This window comes from Gouania willdenowi, chromosome 9 (genome assembly GCF_900634775.1).
Source record: "Gouania willdenowi chromosome 9, fGouWil2.1, whole genome shotgun sequence".
Classification (NCBI taxonomy): Eukaryota; Metazoa; Chordata; class Actinopteri; order Blenniiformes; family Gobiesocidae; genus Gouania; species Gouania willdenowi.
This window is the reverse complement of record NC_041052.1, coordinates 40,141,843-40,165,428: the sequence shown is the minus strand read 5'-3', so window position 1 is coordinate 40,165,428 and position 23,586 is coordinate 40,141,843. Positions and strand designations below refer to the sequence as shown.

Here is a 23,586-nt window from a genome sequence, read left to right as displayed (position 1 = left end):
TATGCAACGCAAGAATGTTGCTGTCATATTTGAAATACTGTACACATCAGTGTATATACATCACCCTTTTCCTCCTATAGGAAATCATAGGGAAATAACTGCTGCGCTCTGATTGGCTGAGAACACTCGTGGAACTATTTATGATCTAGACGCTAGGGGAGCAAAAGACTTCATATTTAATTCAAATATATACATTTTCCAGTTATTACAATTGCGCACAAGTGACTTCCATGAACCTTTATCCCTGTTTTTGCTAAAAAAGTCACATAAAACTACAAAAGTCAGAAACATTAAGAGGTCCGTCTTTCACTCTCTGAATTCATACTGAAAATAAATACATTTTTACTCGAGTCCTGTTAGAGCCCGATATGTAATAACGACCCAAAATGGAACAAGACCCAACTTATAGATACATTTAAAAAGAACAAAAACAAACATATGTTTCAACTGGTCAATGATGCAACAAGTCCAAAACGTAACAACTTTTTGCTATTTCTGTTGCTACATTATGGGGCAGGCAAAATATTTGTGTGTGTGTGCGTGTGTGCGCGTGTGCGCACAAAATGTAAGAAGTTGTTACATTTTAGGCCAAAAGTTGCGCACAATCCACTTTCAGTCTGCGACCAATCTGCCCCACATACCGAGTCAGAAGCTGGTTTCTATTTCATATTTTCGCAAAATGAAAACGATATTTCTAAATGTCGACAAAGTATAATTGCGCTTTGAACGCGTTTCCATTGAACGTTGTTTTTGGGGAGGAGTCTCGTAACTCCTGTGATATCTCACCCCGCTAGACTTCGCTGCAGAAATATAAACCAAACCTCCAAATCTCCTTATAACACACCATATTCCTTTGTTGTTTAACGTCTAATGTTACAGGAATAATTTAAAAAAAAATGTCCCGGTATCCTCTCAGAGAGAGAAGTGGTCATGTGACCCTGTACATCACATTCTGTGTCTTGTGTTTACAGAAAAAGTGTTTCCATGGCGCTTTTGCAACGCATTTCAATATCAAAACATGTGAAATTCCTCCTCATGAAAACGTAAAAACCTTTTAGTGATATTTGAGTGTTTTTCTGAAATTCAGGTTTGAGCAGCTAGAGAGAGAGAGTGATAGCAGACGGGATAAATCGCTTGTAAAACTAAGAGGAACAAATCCAAGGTGGAGAGAATAAACGCAAAAAATTTAAAGTCTGGACGTGAAGTGTCTGCTCTGATGATGACAGAGAAGGAGCTGTGAGCCTCTTACTGTTTACAAAGCAGAGATAACATTACACACGGAAATGCACAAAAACTCTAACGCTTTAATAACTGATTATATTGAACAAACACTCAAATATCGCTAAAATGTTTTCACGCTTTCAGGAGGAGGTTTTTCCAGACGTTTCAATATTGAAACGTGTCGCAAATGCGCTATGGAAACACTTTTTGCGCAAATACAAGTCACAGAACATGACATACCTGGTCACATGACCACTACTCTCTGGCAAAGCATGGTGCGGTACGTGTGGACAGAAGAGGAGACCCAGACATCTCTTAGCATTAGACTTTAAAATTATTACTGCATTTATATACACATTTAGTAAAATCGCTTTTATTTTTGCAAAAATCTGTAATGGAAACACAGTGAGTGATATGTGCTTTCATGCTTTGATGTCTCTAAAATGTCATAAAACTCAATTAACACAAGATAAAGTCTCTACATTTGTCACTATTCTTTAAGGAGAAAAAAAGTCGCTAACATCTCAGGGAACGGAGGGGGAGAGTGGTTGTATCTATACAAGTCTCATGATTCTACATACTGCAGCCTTAAAGAGAGAGGAAAAGGCCAAGCTAGAGTTTGTTTCTGATGATGATGATGATGATGATGATGATGATGATGAGCTGCATGGGTTGAATTCAGGAGGTTGAAGGACATGAACCTCCCTGTGGAAGTTTCTAGAATGCAAAGCTGCTCTGAAATGCTGCAAAGAAGTGGAACAAACTGCAGCAGAGCTGAAGTCAGCATCACATGTGAACATTTTTAAATCAACGTTAAAGACACTTTTTTTCTCTACTGCGTATGATTGAGAGAGAGATTGTTGGTCTTGTTGTTGATGTCATGTGTTTGTTGATGATTTTAATTGATTTTACTAATTCTTTTAAATGTTCTTATTGATTTTAAGCTGTTGTATGTTTTACCATGTAAAGCACATTGAGTTGCCTTGTGTATGAAATGCGCTATACAAATAGATTTGCCTTGCCTTGAAAGGAATCCAGGGTTGATGACATTTACGTTTACATGTCTTCATTTACTTCACAGTTTACGTAGCTTTTACTATGTGTTAGAGAATGTTTGTATAGTTTATGGAGTTCTCATCTTAGTCAATGAAGCTGTGATTTTAAAAAAGGTTAATTTAAATGATGTGCTGTGGATTGTTTGTTGGAGTAAGTAATTATTATAGATATATGACTGCTGCTAAGGAACATTATTCTACTTTATTTTTGCTGCAGTATATTTTGAATGCAGGCAGGTCAGGGGAAACAAACTGGGTCAAGTGATGATACAGTAAATGATCTGAGTAAAATGAAAATAAAAACTGATTCTAAAATGTAAGAGAGTGAGGGGAGTTACAGTCGTGTTCCCTAGATGACCTTTAGAGGAGATCACAGCTCTAGGGTCTCAAACACCAAGAGTATCAGGTTGATACAGGGCTTTAAAAACTAGAAACAGCTGCTTACCAAAGCACACACACATCCCCACAAACACGTGTCAAACTAATGGCCCGGGGGCCAAATCCGGCCCTTTGGAGCATCCAATTTGGCCTGCTGGAGAAAAATAAAAAAGAAGAGAAAACATGAATTATTGTGTAAATTAAACTCAACAATATTTGCAGGGGCTTTAAGTCATTTCTAATGTTAAACTGTTGGAAAAAATGAAAAAAATAAATCCTTGAAATTTTCCTTTAATTACAACATATTTCGTTTACTTGAATAGAAATTGGTCACAAAAACTAGGAAATAACAAGTGAAGATCCTGTTGGGGCTGATATCTGTCACTTATTGCTTTGGATATTTTTGGGTTCTTACATATTTTGTATTTTATGTCTATGTAGAAGTAACACAATGATGTTGAAATTACTCATTTTCCCGCATAAAATCTGTGGGCATCTTTAGGCTTTAGGTTCAGATGGAATTTACTGTAAAGAGTACTGATGTATTCTACCCAAGTAGAAGTACTGGTACTTCATTGAAATTGTACTCAAGTACAAGTAAGTTATACATAAAATACTCAAGTACAAGTAAAAAGTAGCTCAATTCAATAGTACTCAATGTAAAAGTTACTAGTTACTTTCACCCTCCACATTTATTCTTGGTGATAAATCTTGGTACGGGTCCCTTACATACAGTAAACATCTCATGTAGAAACTTAAAAAAGGCAGAGACCAAATCTATCACAATTGGAACTTCATTTATTTTCCACAAAGGCGTCTGTAGAAAATAAAAGGTTTGTCAAAATGTACAATTATTTAAAAAATTAAATCAATTAACACCAATAAATTCAATTAAAAATATCAAAGACGTCTCATGCTCTTAGTATAGATACATTTATGAACTTTAAAACAGAGAAAATAACTTCCATTCAATGCCGTTTTGGGGCGATGCATTAGGTTTAATCTGATTGGTCGGCTATGATGTGATGTCACTTATTTTTGTTAAATTCACAATGTCTGTTGATTATTTTAAAACACAAAAGTAATATTAATTTACTCAGCAATGGTTGGATGTCGAAATGTAACAAATTATTTTACTACTTTTAAAACATAAGTTACAAGTAAAATTACTGACTAAAAACTGTTTTTACCACCTGAGTAATATCTCTAAAGTGAGGCATCTTTTATCAAAATCAGATCTGGAACTGGTCATACACGCATTTATATCATCACGTATTGACTACTGTAATTCTGTTTTTACTTGTTTTAATAAGTCGTTCAGAAGCTGCTGCCAGACTTTTAACTGGTGCTTCTAGAACATCCCACATCACCTCCATTCTTGCTACTCTGCACTGGCTTCCAGTTAAGTTTTGCATAGAATATAAAATATTAGTTCTCACGTTCCGAGCATTACATGGTCAGGCCCCTAAATATATCTCAGACTTGTTGTGCCCCTACACTTCAGGGCGATGCCTTCGGTCTTCAGGTCAGGGTCTCCTAAAGACCCCAAAAACTACATTTAAGACCAGAGGAGACCTGGTGTTCCAGGCTGTAGCTCCCAGACTCTGGAATAACCTGCACCAGTCTCTCAGGGAGCTCAACTGTGTGGACACTTTTAAAAAAACTGCTGAAGACTTTACTTTACAGTAAAGCTTTTAGTTACTGGATTTTAATTTTTATTTATCCTTTAATGTTGCTGTTCTTATGATGTTTATGCACTCTTGTTTTATTATTCTATTGTGTTGCACTTGTACTTCTACCACAACTCTGTACAGCACTTTGTGATTTTATCTGCAAAAATCGCTTTATAAATAAACTACTTACTTACTTACTGTATATTAAAAAAAGTACAAGTACCTATAAAAGCAACTCAATTACAGTAACTTGAATACTTGTAATCCTTTACTTTCAGCTTTGGATTTATTGTACCCACAGGTTTTTTTAAGATCTGCAGGATCTGAACTGTTTTCAATAAGTTCATAAATTACAGCAAACATTTGGAATCATTTTGGTGGTTTTAACCACATGGTGTTGAATAACATCCCCATTTTTCAAAAAGAAGAATCAAACTGTTTTACGTCACTGTAAATCATGTCATTTACCTTTCCTTTTTCTTACTTTTTAGGGCTCCCAGTGTTCCCAAAGTCCCGCCCCCCGTGGCACCAAAGGTACTGTAAAATAAAATAAAAATGAAGAAATAAACATGTTTAATTCAACAAAAGCTTTCCAGGTGAAAATTGCTGCTTTATGAAATTGTTACAGATATCATTTAACGGAGGCATAAACTGCATTTCTCTACTAGTACAGTTTCTCTCCAGGACCAGGAATAAAAAGTCCTGATTTATATCATTACAAATCCAACGTGGAATCACATGAGAAGCATATTTCACCTGGGAAGCTTTCAGCATTTATTCCATCGTCTGAAACAACACCAGAAAAATGATTTGTTGCATGACTGCTACGTAGTTTGGGTCTTGATGTGTGTTTTGCTTACGATATATTTTTTAAGTTAACTGTGAAATATACTGATGTTTCCCTGACTACAATCATACAACCACCGCTTTAACACATTTGGATTGACACCGTGATCACAGAACAAGAACGGAAAACACAAAAGTTTACGTTCTAGAACAGAAAAAGCAATTTGAACCATTTTTTTTCTCTCCATTTTTATTCAAAATTTGACCCCAACATGATATGGTAATAACTCAATTGCATGTTTTGGGACAATACCACAAATGTACATGCTATTTTTCATTCTTGTTTAAAAACGTCTGCTTAAATAACATTAATTATAATTGATATTTAATTTTCCACCACAAAATGGGTGAATGCTTGTCTAAGAAGTGTAGCAAATGAATAAATATGTCAAATTTGGCTTCTAATCCCATTTAAAATGCTGCTGTACGCGTTAGAGGTTAACTAGTGATCATGTTATCCTGTCACTGAATATGAATGCAGAGCTTTAATATGCTTATGCTATTAGCTGAAGGGGCATGCTAAACAGGGTTCACACCAGGAATTTTTCATGTGGTATGTGTAGTATGTATAACTTGAAGACAAGCAACATGAAATTATCAGTAAATATGCAATGCCTTGACTTGTATATGAACTAAGTTTATTAAATAAACAAATGTGCTTCATATATCCATTTTTGTTTTATTCTAGGCTGTATTATTATTATTATTATTATTATTATTATTATTATTATTATTATACTAGCCTAGCATAGCCACATTGCGTAACGAGCCAATTATGATGACACAGGCCTATATAGACCCAAAAACACATACATAAGCCTACCTTAAAGAAAAAATATGCATCCAAGCTTTTGTAAGTCCTCATCTTCTCCATTGTGTACACACCAGGGCTGTTAATGAGCTACTCGTAAATAGCAGCCATTGGAGATCTGGCCATGTTTTCAGGTTTCCGTGAATTTTGAGGTGTTTGTTATGGACATGATTCCAAATCAACCAGATGTAACTTCCCTTCATATCAGTGCTTGGCCTTTGGCTCTAATCTGCTGAAATATTCGTACAACATTGAGTAAAACCTTTGTGTTGTCCACGGTAAATAGTGTAAATAGCGGTTGTCAGGCAAATGTACAGCCCTCTTAAAATGGCGGTGGGCGTTGCTAAGGCAAATGTCCCGGATGATGATGTCACCGCGAAAGGTCTATTCAACGGCTGATTACGGCAAAACGAAACAAGCCAGAAACAAACAAAAACAAAAAAAAATTCTGATGAAAGTAGAGGCTTCAATCTTTCAGAATCTGGTGTCAGATTTCAGTTTGTCATATACAAAATATTCTGTGGGTCTTTAAAATCAGTCAAATGCTCAAAAACGGCTGGCACTGAATGAGTGATAGCCTTAATTATGCTAATGACAGGTGTCGTGTCATAATAACGACAGCGTAACGTCAGCCTTTATGTATAACACTTCAAGTGTTACCAATTTGAGTGGTGAGTATTGGTTACCAAGTGGAGGATGCACACAGGCAACATCATGGACAGCTAAGTAGCTGCAGGGGTCCTCGGGGTCCTCAGGTGAAGGCAAGAGCATCTGAGCAAATAGAAGCTGCGACTGATGTATGTGTTTCTTGGTTATGCAGATTAAACAGAGTTAAAACAACACGGGCACACCTGGAAGTCCCCATTTATTAGGACGGTACCGATTTAAAAAGAGGGAAAAACTACCAAAAAAGCTCCTTACACTGGTTGAAACAAAGTGTAGGGCATCAAAGTCACAGCGTAGGGGGTCCCTACGCTGAACAGCGCTGGCGAGAACACTGCTAAAGTTCTCACAATGTAGCGTGACACGTTGAAACAAAATAGAAAGGGGGAAACTGACACGATGTGTAGGTGATGGCCTGAACTGGAACTTTAAAACACAAAATCAGAGTTTTTACATCTGTTGTTTTATCATTTCTGACCTATGGGAGACATCAGTATATACTGTGTGCTTTGCTGTCATTTATTTGTCTTTGTGTGTGCATGCTCTTCTCTCATACTGGTATAGGGCGATAGATCGGACATTATAAAACCAGTAGCCATCACCCATCCCCCCCACTCCACCAGCCTCCCCAATGACCCCTACAACAAGGCCCCCAAACCTTTCGGAGGCTCCAGATCAGAGAGTGAATTTCCTCCTCCACACTTCCCTCCTTCCACTTTCATCCCGTCTCCATCCTCTGCTTTCACCCCTGCCTCCCCCTCCCCCTACTCCTGTACCGCACCGCCACCCCCACCCCCTCCTCCTTCTTATTCGTCCTCCTCCCCCCCCGTCCTGGTTCCGCCTCAGCCGTCGGTGTATAACACACCAATCAACCTCTACTCCACTGAGAATGCGTGTGAGGTGGCCATGGGGCAGAGGCGGGGCCTATTGGAGAGTCAGGGCGGAGCCTTGTCCTTGCAGTTTAATGGGTGAGTGGTAATAATATTGATAGGTGATTCACACAGGTTATTATTGCACTATTTTATCTCTGTTCCTTAAAGCTCTGCTCACTATCTAAATCTATATCTGTCTGTTTGACATCCTCACAGATTTAAATAAAATACATAAAATAAGCTATTTTCTAGTGGATGGAATTTTTCCACAACTTGTTAAAAAATATATCAAATGCCAGTAATGGCTTTTTATGACAGTGTTATATTAAAGGAGATAGGACTTTATACTCAGCTGGTCACCCAGGAATTTACAAAGGCAATTATAGATTGAGTAATAAATCAGATATACTGGGATTATGATGTGATACCATAGATGATAAAGGCTTTGCTACTATAACGATGGAAAAAAAAAAATAAAACAAAAAATGACCTTATTTTATTTTACTTTAACTCTGGACATGTTTACATACTTACTCTAGGTATGACCTATTTAACTCAATAGGAACTAGAATATTTGCATTTCCTGAAGGTATTGTGAGGATGTATCGCAGTACGCTGCATTAGGGAATTAAGAAGATCCATCCATCCACTCTGAAAATGGGATTGGAGCTGAAAAATCGCTGAAGTTGAATGGCTGTAGGTCAAAAACAGTTGAAAATAAAGAAAAGTTACCAAAATACCAGTTAAAAGACAAATGACAGCTAAATATTTTAAAACTTGAATGATTGAAATCTGTTTAAGAATGGTTGAACAGCTGAAGTTCAAAGATGAAGCCGTTAAATCTGAAAACGCTGAAATTCCAGATCAAAATGAAAGAGGACATTTTTGAAACGCGTCTGTGACGGAAGAAAAAAACGTGTAATGCCTCCTGCATAATAAAGAATAAAAACTGCAGATTGTAGCTGCAGATCATGATACCACTTGTACCCTCAACAAAACCTCTTGTAACGTTTTAATATCGCAATATCTTGTTGCGCAACGTATCGCCCCACCCCTAGTAATCAGTGATATGGCTGTAAAGGTTGTCAACTAAGCTAATTACTGGTAAGCTATAGAGTTGTTTGTGTATATTTCTAAATATATATATATATAAGTGAGGATATAAGTACAAAATTCAGACACTATTTGCAAAAAAAAAATAACATTTGCTATAAAAACAATGTTTGCCATACATCCTTTGATTAATCCATCCATCTTTCCACTGTACCGGTCAGTAGCATTAAAATAGAAGAATTAATGAACGAAAACAGCAAGATATATATTTATTGACTCTGGGAATATATGGAATGAATGAAAAGTCCAGCACAATATTATTCCATTATGGCAAAATTTCATCTTTTCCATTCAAACTGCATTGTTTTTTTGTTTTGTTTTGTTTTTTCTTCATTAACATAATCAGTTTCACCATCTAAAGTAAACTTGATTTACTTTAACCCAAAACACTACCTATGTCATAGTGACTGTTGTTATGCTCTGATGCTATGACTATGATGTTTATATATACAGTATCTAGCATTGGATACATGATCTCTATGGTATTCTCATCTCCTCAATCAGCCACAGAAAGATTTCAGTCTTCAGTCCATGTAGATTTACACTTTAACTTTATCTCTGGCTAAACCAACCAGCTTTTAACAGGTTGTTTGATCTCTACTGTGGTGTCGGTTTTTCAGCTTTTTATTCTTGAATCTAGTGAATGTGCTGAAGGTTTATTTATTAATTCTGATAAAAGCAAATGAAAGACAAAAGTATTGATAGTTGTGTTATGTTCAGTTTCTTCTCTGCATCAACACTCATCATTGGTTTCTCTTTTAGTGAGACTCAATATAACCTTACAGTTATGGACAGCCAAGCCGCAAATGCTGCCATGTGTTGGGTTCATATCCCTCGTGAGAATTATTTCAGATTTACATTTAAAGCTGCCAGTGACGATCCCAGCACCTCTTTTTACACAGATGATGACAGAGTGTGGGCCTAGATGCTTTTTCTGTCACAAAAATGGAAGACTTTACGCACAAACAAATGTCAAAGATTAAAATTCACTGTTTTTGAATCCATCACAAAAATTGGGTTTGTTGACGAATGATCATGTGGTTCGAATTTCAGAAAAGTTTTGCACATTGCATTGTGGGATTAGGAATCCTGTAGAAGAATGCAAAGATGGCACCAAAGCAAAAACATTTTGTGACACTGTGGACAAGGAGAGGTTAAATCTGTGCAAACACATGGAGGAAGTAGAATTTATTCTTTTTCGTGGTTTTGCCACAAATTGTATGAAATTCCTCACGTTATCACGTAAATTTTATGATACAGGGTTGGACTGCTATCTTGGAAGTTACCATCTTCTGCCCCTCCCAAATGACTGAGCTTCTCACCCTATCTCTAAGGGAGAGCCCAGCCACTCACTTTGGCTGCTTGTACCAGAGATCTCGTTCTTTGGGTCATGACCCAAATCTCATGACCATAGGTGAGGGTAGGAACCATGATCCATCGGTAAATCGAGATCTTTTGGCTCAGCTCCTTCTTCACCACGATGGATCCGTGCAGACTCCATCACTGCAGACGCCGCACCATTTCACCTGTCAATTTCTCGTTCAATCCTTTCTTCACTCGTGAACAAGACCCTGAGGAACTGGAACTCCTTCACTTGGGGCAGGACCTCATCTCCAACCCGGAGAAGGCACTCCAACTTTCTCCGGTCGAGAACCATGGACTCAAACTGGACCCCCTCTACACCCTGTCTGCACCTCCTGGACGAGTCCAACCCTCACTGGAACCAAGTCCGACTTACTTTTGGTGATGCGGACTAAGTTCTAACTCTGGTCGTACAGGGAATAGAAGTTACATTTCTGATAAGAAGTTTTTTTTTTTCATTCTTACTGTGTTTTCTGGAGGTTCTTTGCCAGACAATGAAGACAGTGATTAGCTTGATGATTTTTTTTATTTTAGTTTGTTTATGGTGTCATATATCTCTGTGATATGACATCAGTCCATGAGACAATACTTTTCTGCCGTATTCAGGCGTTCTCATGGAAAATCCACATTTTAGCAGAGTTTTCAATCCATGAAAACACCATAAATGTCACTTTGTCAGTTTTTGGAGGCTTACTGGCATCAGTAGTGGATAAGAGCAACTTTTGATTGACATACAGGTACAATTTTAAAAATGTTGGGGATCGTCACCAGCAGCTTTAAGGTTAGATATTCTTACTATAAATGCATGTTTTATAGCATGTGTCCTTCATCTTGTCTGTATGTCGCATGCTTTTTAATGCTGTATATGCTGTTTATGCTGTATGGCTTGTTTCAGACGGGACCTTTGTTTGTGTTTTCCTGCTGGTTAAAATCAGTGTATATCATATAGTGTCACTCTCTCTTTCCTTTTCTCTCTTTTCCTGCTCTGCAGGGAGAAGCATCAACACGAGTCACAAAGTTAGTCAAGTGCATGCACATAATTTTTCAATTATGACATTTTCTGAACTTTTCTAACTCAGTTTTTGATTAGCTCTGATAATTCTTGAAGGATTTTACTCTCACAGTGTAGGTCTATTACAGATGTACGGAAGAGGAGCAGGGCCAATTTTGATGGAGAAAATAATCTTGGGTAAATCAAGAATAAAGAGGAAATGTCGAGAATGAAGTTGAAATTTCAAAAATAAACTCATAATACACCAGTGTTTGTCAGTAACTCTTCAAAATTCTTAAAGCAGATTCTGAAAATTTGGGTACATTTTGTGGAATAATTTGAGGAAAGTTGCCAGATTTTGAAAAAAATGAGAGGTCTTTCAAAAATTTGAGATTAAAAATGACTGCAAATATTGTGGATTTTTAATCGATTTTTTGTGTTTGTAGGGGCTGAGATATCTACAACTGAATTTGTTGGCAATCGACAAATTATTTCATTTTTTTTCTATCATTTTTACTTTCTTATGTGGGCCAAATTTGATGCTCTAAAGGGCTGGATTTGGCCCCCGGTCCTAAAGTTTGACATGTGCCTTAAAGAGATTTCAACACCATGATCATGAGCCAAAAGAGAAAGAATCTCTTTGTTATTGAACCCAACTTTAAAGTATAGTTTCATGCATTCATCTATACACGGCCATGATCTGCTGTTTGTTGTCATATATGGTGAATTGGCCCAAGTCAGTTTCCGTAGTTTTGACTTCATTAGCAAACCTTTGACTTTTATCACAATATTGTATTGAGAGTTAATTTTTGAAATTTTAACTTTAATCTTAACATTATATTTCAACCCAATTCTCGTCATTTCAACTTTAATTCGGGAAGATGGGCTTACGTCACAAATGACGTTAGCAGTAGTAAATAAACGGGCGCCATCTTGAGATGGAGGAAAATTACTCATCAGTAACCTGTATGTCCGATGAAAAAACTGCCTTTAGTTAAATGCTGGAGTGACTTATAGCTCAGTATTTGTATAAGATTCATATAAATATAAAATGTTAAAATCTTTTAAAGTGGTGCGGCTGTGAGACCACAATTGCTGTTTCAATAAATCTTTAAAATTACTCTAAATGTATTAAATATGACTTGCTGTCAGTTATATTAAAGTTTTGTATGGAATTTCAAAGTATTGTAAATTTCATTTCCATCAAAAAGTCAAATAAAGCCCATTTCATGGGACTTTACACCAGATATGAATACAACATGTTACTATCTAGAATGAAAACTAAAGCCATCAAGATGCCCCGAAAACCCCCAATTCCTCATTTCAGATCTTAACTGTTCACTTCATTTACTCGTTATGAAATGTAGATAGCACACGTAGGAATGGGAAGTTTTTTACCCTTGTCCACCCTACCAGACTCCAGCAATTCCGCCCTCCTATGTTGGAAAGCCAGCGTTTTTTTTCTCTTTTGTAAATATAAAAAACTTTATATATTAATTATTTTTGCCATAGGACAAACAGCCAAACACACAGCAGCTGTCCAGCATGGTGAAACCCTCAAACTAATGGCAACTGACATTGCTAGGCAGAAACGTCACTACTTACCCGAATGCCCGACATCCCCAATCTCGATATTTCAACTTTATTCTTGACATTTTGCCAAATTATTTTCTCCACAAAAATAGGCCCTAATCCTCTTCCATACAGATTGATAACTTTCCAAAGCTAATCTTGTTCTCACACAATGACACTTACTGTGTTGTGTTCTTCTACACGTTCAGGTTTAATATTAGTGTGTGACCAGACTCACTATGAGCTGATAAAGCCACACCCCCTCAGCTCCTGGTTTAACACGGACGTGTTGAAACACACTCATAAATCACTTGTTGGTTCAATGCGTGCCATGGGTTGGTGATTTATTGACACTGATTCCAGGAATAGTTTCAGTTCCTTTAAACACGCATGTTATTTTTTACCCCCACACACACACACACTTGGTGATGATTTGTTAATATTTCATCAACTATTCAGTGTCAGCTTCTGCTGCCAATGGGCACAGTTGCACTTATCTTTATTTAATTAACATAAAATACACAAATGTAATTATTTTTCACACTTACACTTAGGCCCCAATATGGAACATTTTTAATAGTGAAACAGCACCACCACGTGGACACAAATAGAACAGCATGGATTTATTTCTTTTCTGCTTGAATTACAAATTTGTGGTAACACTTTAGTTTAGGGAACATCTATTAACCATTAATTAGTTGCTTATTAGCATTAGTAACATATTGGCTCTTAATTTGTAATTATTAAGTACTTATTAATACCTTATTATACACTTCATGGCAGTCTCACACTCCAATGAGGGTTAGGGTTGGGATTAGGATTGGATTTACTTTAATCCTAACCCTAATCCTAACCATAGCATGTTAAGATTGTAATTCATATACAACAATTTCCTTACTTAATACTAATAAGTAATATTTCTGAGGTTATTCAGGGAAAACTCTTAGTTCATGGCTTACTGGTTGTATATTAAGGCCATGCAGAATAAGGCATTAATAAGTACTTAATAATGAATAATTAAGAGTCAATATGTTACAAATGCTAATAAGCAACTAATTAATGGTTAATAGATGTTCCCTAAACTAAAGTGTTGAATTTGTTTTCAAATTATTATTATTATTATTATATTTTCTCAAATATTTGTCTTTTTACTGTATTTTTTTTCTCCTAGTGGACCTCAAAGTATTTTGAAGTAAGACTTTTTATTGTTATTTTTCATTGTTATTTTATGCATTATTTTTATTTTCTTTAAAAATCCTAATGATAATTTCTATGTGTTTGTCTTTGGTTTTAAGAAAACCCAGAGCCCCAAGGTATCCAATATAGGTTTAGCTTTATCTAGCTAAAATCTAACTGACCATTTATCTTTAACAAAGTGTGCAGTGTGCCAACTCATGTAACATGAAATATCTCATTTGAAATTACATTTTAAAAACTAGATTTGCTTTGTTTGATCACTCATTTTCTCACAAAAAGAAACAACCTCATATCATCATTAATTTGCTCGTCTCATCTTTACATTAAGCCCAGCAGATTTGTCTAAAACCTGTTCACTTCTGGAAGAAAGCATGAAAATGTGTACATGGGTTTTTTTGAGTATGCTGAATCCATTTTAAATGGTTCCCACTCAAAAATCAAGAAATCCAAGATGGCCGCCATCCATAATGCCATTTTGGATTTTGTTGTAACTTTGGTTTGATTTGACATAGAAACATGATCTCAGTGGTGAATTATATCTTAAAATACCGTAAATTTTGCTCAGAGGAAGATCCAACATGGCCACTATTTGTATTGTGAATTTCAACCTTATCATAACTTCAGTTCTGTTTGACATCGAGACGTGATCTTTGTGGCAAAATGTAGGTTTGCGGTGAATCGGCTTGAAATACAGTTATTTTGATATGTGCTGATTATTCAACTTGATGCATCACAATTTCCCTCCTTCCCTTTTCATCCTGACTTTTGAAAACCATTCTCTTGTTTTCACTCAACAATATTGACGTTATAGAGGGTTGTTGAATTTCTAACACAGATGGTTGCCATATTAGATCTTTCTCTACAGTACCAGCCCTAGCCTCATTGGCGCCCTAGGCCAGATTTTCTTTGGGTGACCCTGTTACAACCCCCTCTAGGATGTTATGTCAAGGCTCGAGGGGCCTCAACATAAACAAGACTCCACACAGAAATCAAAGGTTTATCAAAAGTATTTATTAACAAAATTCTAAAAGTATCAACAGAACAAACTAAAGGGACTGGAGACCCTGGCCAAACTGAACAAAAGTAGGGAGGACACTGGGCCAACCCTATACAGGGCCATCGTCCCAGCGTCCACCCTCTAAACTACAAAAACATACAAAAGACTAAAACTACCGGAACACGAAAACAGGACTACCAGAAATTTCCAGTCCAAACTAAAATAACAAACTTACAAAGATCTCCAGTGGGGAGCTGAAGAACTCTCCCCACATGTCTGCTGCTGGTCAGTTGTTGTGCCTCCCTCCTTCTGGTCCTCTCTCCCCTTTATAAGCTCCTCCTCCCTCTCCTACCTGATTACTGATGTGAGTCAGGTGTGTTAGGAGAGGAGGAAGGGCAGGCTGAGAGGCCATGAGGCACCAGCCGTAACAGTCCCCTTATATGGCATTTTTTGTATTTTTTAATACCAAGTAATTGATATTATTATTATTATTATTATTATTATTATTATTATTATCAGAATACTTTCTAACACTTGCATAGTGGTCTTCACCATACCCACAAAGACGCTTTACATAAAGGAGAAAACATTAACAAAATTACTTTTGACATTTTTCTTATTTTGATAAAAATATTTCACAAACAAGTAAATAACTGAACTGAAATAGCTGCACCTTGAAGACTTAAGTGAACACTGTAACTTTGCTACAAAAAAGAGATACATTTAAAGTGCCTTCTAGTGCTTTCTGCTTCATTTTAGCTGCAGTACCAAAACATGAACTGATAAAATCCAAAATGCAGCTTGAAATGTTCAGAACCTCCTGTTTCTTAAAGAATGAGAGAGTAAAGTAGCTCAAATTAAGCAGTTATTATTATTTATGATGTTCTACATGATATATGATACAACACTGAATACATGTGCTTTAATGTGAAATACACTTTAACATGGAGGGATAGACTTGCTGTAAATCACTAAGTTAGACACAGGTAGGATAGAATAAAATGATACATAAGGATGAAAAGCATTTAAAAGTCCAACAACATAGATTATGGTATAAGAATAACTTTATTTCACCCAGGCTGAATGCATGCACACTCCCGGCTGCCGGTGGTTCAAGACATTTTTAGCCTCATTATGTTTCAGTCAACATATTTCATTCACCTAGGAATGCTTTGTATGATTGTACATGTGTATGTCTACAACATTATGTACAGTAGTTTTATTTCTTTTCTTCTTAAAATGTAACAATTTCATAAAATCCTACTTATTTTGGATTCATGTTGATTTGTGAGTGGAAGATGAGTGTGAGCTCTTACAGTAAATTAAAGTAGATAAAGGCAGTCTTTATGAAAGAGTGGTATAATTCATACTAGATTATTAATATAACGGTACAGTGATGTCAGAAAAAGGGGAATTTCTCTGTAACATTAGACATTAAACATTGAATGTTGGCAAAATCACAGAGGATTTTATATAAAACCTCAACACAAGTGCAAAAAGTAGAGGTAAGAAGATTTGGCAGTTTTTATGGGTGTCACTGTCACCCACATAGTCAGCGCTGCTGCTCATCACATTTAAAAAGGAAATAAACAAAAAACTTTAACACATGAACACATTTCATTACTTTTTGTGCTAAAGATGATTTATTTTCAGTCTTACCCATTAATAAGACCATTCACTATATGCATTTGTAGCATTTTCAACTATTTCATCGCAATTCTTGTCCCCAAAAACCTATATTTTGCCACAAAGATCATGTTTCTACGTCAAATAGAAATTGGCAATATGGATGGCGGCCATCTTGGATTTCTTGATTTTGAGAGGGAACCATTGAAAATGTATTCAGTATACCCAAAAACCCCATGTACAAATGCTCATGCTTTCTTCCAGAAGTGAACATCTTAAGCTAATGTATAACTGCCGTGCTATGTGTAAAAAATGTGCAGAGTAAACAATGTTGTGTAAGGTTTCATAATTGTCTTCCATTGTCAGCGTTCCCAGGAAACATGTCGTGGACACAGACATCCATTTCTACCACGTTCCTACTCACGCTGATGCCAGTAGGAAGCGTATCACTGAGGACACTGAGGACTGGCGCCCACGCACAGGAACCACCCAGTCCAGATCCTTCAGGATTCTGGCTCAGATCACAGGAACAGAGAACAGTGAGTCAGCGTTTGTCTCGTAGATTCATCAATGTATATAATGTTTGTTCACAGGTATAACTGCAAGGCCTGAGCTGCTAATAAAACTAGAACTACATGAGCAACAAGCAGCCCTCAATGTAAATGGTGGAAACAAGCAAAATGACTTAAAAAAAACACAAAATTACAGTAAAATACTACGTACAACATCAACAACACAAAAGCACAAAATGACTCCACGTACACACAAAGGACAACTAAAATAGGCCAAAGAACAAAAATTCAAATTAATTGAAAAATATGCAAAACAACAAATAGGACAACAAAAAACAAAGAATGACTAAATGAATATGCTAAACAACCACAAAAAAAGAACAAAACTCTTTCTTCTTTCCTTTGCCAGCGTTCAAGTTTGTCCTCATTCTAAATGTTGACATGACAAAATTACAAAGAAATACTTTAACTTACACTAAACAACAATGTAAATGCACAAAGTCACACTAAAAAAAGATTCGAAATTAATCCATAAGTATGCTAAACTGCAACGAAAAATACACAAAACAACAAAAGATATCAAATAGGGTAACGAAAATACACAGAATAATGCAAAACAATGACAAAAATACAAAAAAAACTCCACTAAAATAGACCAAAGAAGAAGAAAAACATAAACATCATCCAAAAATATGCAAATCAACAACAAAAATACTCAAAAGATTTGCAATAGGACAACAAAAACACAAAAAATGACTCCTAAAATATGCAAAACAACAACAAAAATATACAAAAATGACAGGAAAAAATAAAAAAACAATCACACAAATGTACTAAAACCCTGTGTTCTTTCCTTTGTCAACGCTCAGATTGGTTCTTATTGTAAATGGTGACATGACTGTTGATGATCTGGCCTCTGGATCAGATACAATCACCTTGTTGTGGCCCCTACTTGTGTTAATATCTCTCATTTTGATGCTTTCTGCTTTTCAGTTGCTCTTCAAAATGAGGACGATGATGCAGCCAAGAAGACTAAGTAAGTTTATGTCAATTACAATAAAAAATGTCAAGTTTGTCCAGAACGTTTGCATGGTTTTGCAAAACAAAATTTATACTGCAGATAAAAATTCTGTCACTTACTCACTCAGATGTCCCACATAACATTCTAACACTTGATTTAAAACTAAATGGGGAATATTCCACTATTTATTTATGCTGCTTTTCTTAAAAATTACATTTTTCAAAGTCAATATTGGTGAATGTTAATTTTCATTGTTGTCCTAGCATGTTATAAAAGTAGATGAATGAAAACCGGCCATACTGCCTTCATTGCTTGGGTAAAATAACCAACTGTGTATTAATTGCTCTTGTTGGTTTGAGGTGATGCTTGATTTTATTGTTACAAATAAAAACCATTTCAGCATGAATTTTGATATGCATGATACCAACCTTAGCTGGTGTTTAAATGTGGAGTACATGTACGGAACTTAAATTTGATTTATTAGTGTGTGAATACACTTTAAATTAAAATGTTTCTAGTAAAACTACTAGCAACACAAAATTGTCTACTAGTAGAAGAATTCTAGTAGATTATCTCTAGTCTACTAGTAGCGCTAGTAAAGCCAATAGATTCACTAGTAGTACTAGTAGACCTAATGTAAATGTAAATCTAAATTAGCTTTTCCCCGCCCCATTATTAGCATATAATGCTTATTTATACTACCAATGCAGTGTTTTTCAACCTTGGGGTCATGACCCCAAATGAGTTGCCTGGAATTTAAATGGGGTCACCAGAAATGTCAAGTAACTGATAAAATTAATTACCGGGACTGAATAAAAATATATTTGATGTATAATTTTGTTTAAATTATTATTATTTTTTCAAATTAAAACACAACACACACTTTTAAACAAACTGTATTCTGGCCTTTCACTTCCTCAAATATACTGTAAATATAGTTTAAATAAAATGCAGTGTAAAGAAAAGAAGAAAGAGAAAAGAAATAAATTAATTAATTAATAAATAAAATACAGCATGAGAAAATCTTATTTGGTACACACTATAACAAACATGACTAATAAAGACTAATTCTAAAAAAATAAAGTATTTGGCGTTGCTATAAAATTTGGGGTGTAAAAATGGGGTCACGATCCACACTGGGTTGAGAACCACTGCACTAGTGACTAATTTGTAACACTTATTGAAAGTTCTATCCATAACGCTGACATTACACTGTCATTATCTGTCATTAGCATGAATAAGTTGTCATGACGGCTGTCATTGAGTGTTGTTCGCTAAATGACACCTTTGGAGCTATGTTGGCATTCTTGGGAAAGCATTGTCGAGACAATTGTTCCCAAAAATGCCAACATAGCTCCAAAGGTGTCATAATTAAGCGAACAACACTCAATGACAGCCTTCATGATGCCTTATTCATGCTAATGACAAATAATGACAACGCAATGTCAGCCTTTACGTATAAAACTTCAATCAAAGTGTTACCGACTATGTTTTTCTCCAATAGTAAAGTGTATTAAATTATTAAACTAAAACTGAGTACAACTCTAAACTTGAGGACTAGTCGAGCTGAACTGTGGTTGATAATGCTGATAATAATTGCTCAAAGGCTTTCCAAAGGTCACTGTGAGTTCTTGGTGATAACGTTACAAACTGACCCGCTGGTGTTTGGCCTGATTGTGGATTATTTGTTTCTGGTCTGGATTAACCATGGATTATTGATCACATTAATGGATTTAAAGTTTGGTTTCTGGTTAATAATCTGATGATTGAGAACAACGGGAAAACTTTAGACCTTCAACGCTTTTTTGTTGGTTCTTGTGTCTGTTTTCTCTCCTTTCTTTCTTTCTTTCTTTCTTTCTTGGTTGTTGGGTTCATGGCAGAGAGAACAAGACCACCAATCGGTTGGTCATTGGCCCCAAGTACAACGAGCTGAGAGACTGGCACCATGGAGTGTCTGCTCGCACCCTTAACGTCCAGTAGAACATACGTGTGTGTGTCAGTGTGTGTGTGCGTGTGTGTGTGCGTGTGTGTGTTGAAGACTGGATTCATGGGGAAAGTAGTTAAACCAACGTGACCCAAGAGTGACGGCTTGTTAGGGCCCTTTTTATCCAGGGTTGGGGACAATTATAATTGTCACAATTATGACGTAATTGTAATTCTAATTCATTATTGTAACTTTTTAATCTGTTTCTATTATAACTAACATTGAACTGTAATTGTGTTCAGATAATTGACTTTGTAATTGTAATTGGCCTGAAATTTCTATAAAAACTGTCAATTAAAATGTAATTAAACGCAAACCTGTGAAATCATGTTACAGTTCTATGTCTAATACATATATATAGTTAATTCCCACGACCTCACTTCTCTTCAAGATCATTTTATATTTAAATATATATAAATCTAGCCCACACCAAAATTATTAATAATACCAATAATTTAGATGATTATGAAGCCTAGCAAGGTAACCAACAGATGAAAAACCAATTAGATAATAAATAATATATTTTAGTTTATTTTACTGCTGATTTAATACATGGTCTTAGAGATGCTAACAGAAAGCTAACACAAGATGAAGGTTACGTTTTATGTAGTTACTTATTTCTGGCTCAGTATTTGTGATTAATTGTAAATGATCTTGAGTAATTGAGAAAGTAATTCACTTTCAGGGGAAAAAACTAATAGTTGTAATTGGAAAAACGCCGGTCACCGTAACCAAGTTTAATTGAACATGGATTAATTGAAGACATAATTGTAAATGAGAAATGTAATTGAGCCCAACCCTGGGGGTATGTTCACATGTCAAAGTCAAATATGCAAATTACAATTATACAGAAAATATTGTCAGATCCAGCTCCTGACCAAATATGACAGCTGATCAGTTGTTACAGAAAATCTCTGAATTTATCTTTAGGGGATATTTTAGGTCCGTATCCACACAGTGGTTAGTAATAATAACATGTTTTCTTTTTCTTTTCTTTTTTTTAAATAATATGTTAAGGTTTCATCTATACAGAGAACTTTTATAATTACGTGGTTGACTCTCGAAACATGTCAGAAGATCAAAGTACATTTCCAGTAAAACTGAAACCTTAACATACTTTGAGTTGAGTTTCAATTGTCCCCAAGAAGCGATTTAAACAGGCAAGAAAGACTTTAAAGACCTTTGAAAACATGGCCTGCCTAAATTCTGATGCTTATTTGTGAACATATCTCAATCTGTGTGACACATCTCAAAGAAATACAAAAGAAATGTCAAATAAGAAATCATATAAGACTCCTGGGTTCTCACCAGGAATTGTCCACAGCGTAGGGGGATCGTGAGGTCGAGTGTTGTAAGGGGGTCCGGGCGCATCCCCCCGTTTAACTCTCTGACGGCCAAATTTTGTGAAGTAAAGCTTAAGTTTTTGGTTTTTATATTGTTGTTCCAGCCTTACTTTAAAGCTAAAAGTTATTTGTTGAATTGGTGAAGATTCAGATTCAGATTCAGAATACTTTATTCATCCCCGAGGGAAAATTTGGTTCCAGTTACATCCCGTCCAAGAAACATGAAAAGCCAATCACATAAAATGTGAGTACAGGAGCAGAAGTACCGTTACGCTGCGTTCACACCGAATCTTCTGCGGCGCCGAATGCATCTGCTGCACGAAACGTACCGCAGGGTCCACAGGATGAAAAAATGTCCCCAATTCGCTTCATACACACGTCTGAAGCAAAGCCCCGCCCACCAACGAATCATCCAACTCGGTGAGTTTCACTGCCTGCTGAAGCGAGGAGCTGTGCTCATTTTTCTCCTCTCATAAACATAAACCACCAGTGAAAAAAGCCGGTGTGATTAGCAGCTAATGCTATGCTAGCTCAGTGTTACAGAGAGAACCTTTATCTACTACTACCACCTCCTCACTGATTCTCCTCCACGACTTATTCTTCCTAGTCCGGTCCTGGTTATAAAGGCTCCAGGTGGTCACACACAGCTTCTACTCCATGGTTGAATGTATGAACAGACCGGTGTCCGTGTTGATGGCCTGACATCATTGTCAACAAACACTGATTGGCTTTCGTCATGGGAAACAGTCGCAGGAGTTCAATATTTTCAACTGTTGTGAATGGGTGGATGTGCAGATATGCGTATAATTGGGAGCGCGCTCACACGGCCAACACACTTGACATGCAGATCAAACCGCACTGCCGCACAGCAAAGATTTCGCATCTAGGACGCATCTGTCCTTTGACTTTGTATGTGATCTGGACGTACAGACATTTTGTGACGCATCCGGTGTGAACGCAGCATGAGTCGCAAGCCATTAAGGCAGCACTCCGTATCTAGATAAGAAGTGGAAAAACATGAGGTAAGGAGAGGGAAAAAGGCAGGTCCCAGACTGTGCTCCTTTTCAAAACTTCAGCTTTTGGGTCCATCTCTCAAACTTCAGTTATCCAATATGGTGGCCTTTTCAAAAGCTGAGCAGTTTAACTTCGCCAAGTTGAATTCCACTCCGCGTAGACGTTCCAAGTAGCGTCTGCTTACTTTGAGTATGTTTATCGCATGAGTCTGAGTGTTAAGAGCCCTGCCCAATCCTTCAGAAAGTGACTTGCAGTCTTCTCAAAACAGTTGCCAACTTAATCCAGACTTTGCGATAGGTCAAGAAACCGCCAGCTCCAATCAGCAACATACCTGCAACCATAATTCCAATTTGCTGAAAAAATTTGGTCCATTGCATTGAGAGATAATGAATGTAGTTATAGAGTTACTCATGCTTGGTATAGGTCCTTCACTAATAAATACTCACACACACTGTACAGACAAGAAGTAACATTTTAATCAAAAGACTGATTCATGTGATGCTCCACGCTACATCTGGTTGAAGCATTGTTTCTATTGGACGGAGATTTTGGTTACTGTCGGTGCCTGATCCTTTCAGATCACATGTGCGTTAATAGTACACATGTAAATATGTGACTGTTTTTGTTGTGTTTTTAATTGTTAATTGAAAAGAACAACACAAAAAGGAAAAATTGCCACAAGACGATTTATACATAAGCGGATCAAAACACATTACTCAACACTGACAATGAAAAACCAAACAGAAAATAAAAATAAAAAACAAAAAAAATTGAAATTCATTAAAAACATACATTTTCAATAATTTGGGAAATCTTGCACAAACTAATTACTTTTAAATAGCAGGGTTTCAACCTTTTGAATAGTACACAAACTGCTGTAAAATAAGCCGAACGCTGCATGTAGATGCGTTTCGCACATGTGTTGAAAGAATCTGATAGGATCCAGCACTGACAGTCACCAAGCGGAGGATGTACACAGGCAACATTGGGGGCAGCTAAGTAGCTGCAGGGGTTTTCAGGTGAAGACGGAAGTATCCGAGCAGATTGAATGTATTAAATAGACGGTGCGGCTGACGTACGTGTTTCTTGGTTATATAGATTAAAAAGAGAGTTAAAACAACTCGTGCACCCCTGGAAGTCCCTTTTGTGTCCAAGTGTGCAACAATTATTAGGACCGTACTGATTAAAAAAGGAAAAAAACTACAGAAAAGTCCCCTACGCTGGTTTAAACATTGTAGGGGCCGACATCTCAGCATAGGGGATTAAAATCACAGCGTAGAGGATTAAAATCACAGTGTATATGATTAAAATCACAGTGTAGGGGATTAAAATCAT

General features: G+C 36.4%; 1 protein-coding gene across 1 annotated transcript in view; it reads left to right on the top strand.

Annotated features, from left to right (window-relative positions):
• Positions 1 to 23,586, top strand: part of pdlim5a (PDZ and LIM domain 5a) — a 95,301-nt gene that overhangs the window by 46,681 nt on the left and 25,034 nt on the right. The window contains exons 4-7 of the mRNA XM_028456503.1: positions 4,819 to 4,861; positions 7,212 to 7,615; positions 16,744 to 16,916; positions 17,883 to 17,925. Of these exons, the coding sequence (XP_028312304.1) occupies positions 4,819 to 4,861; positions 7,212 to 7,615; positions 16,744 to 16,916; positions 17,883 to 17,925 (663 nt within the window). The remainder of the gene's footprint in view (positions 1 to 4,818; positions 4,862 to 7,211; positions 7,616 to 16,743; positions 16,917 to 17,882; positions 17,926 to 23,586) is intronic.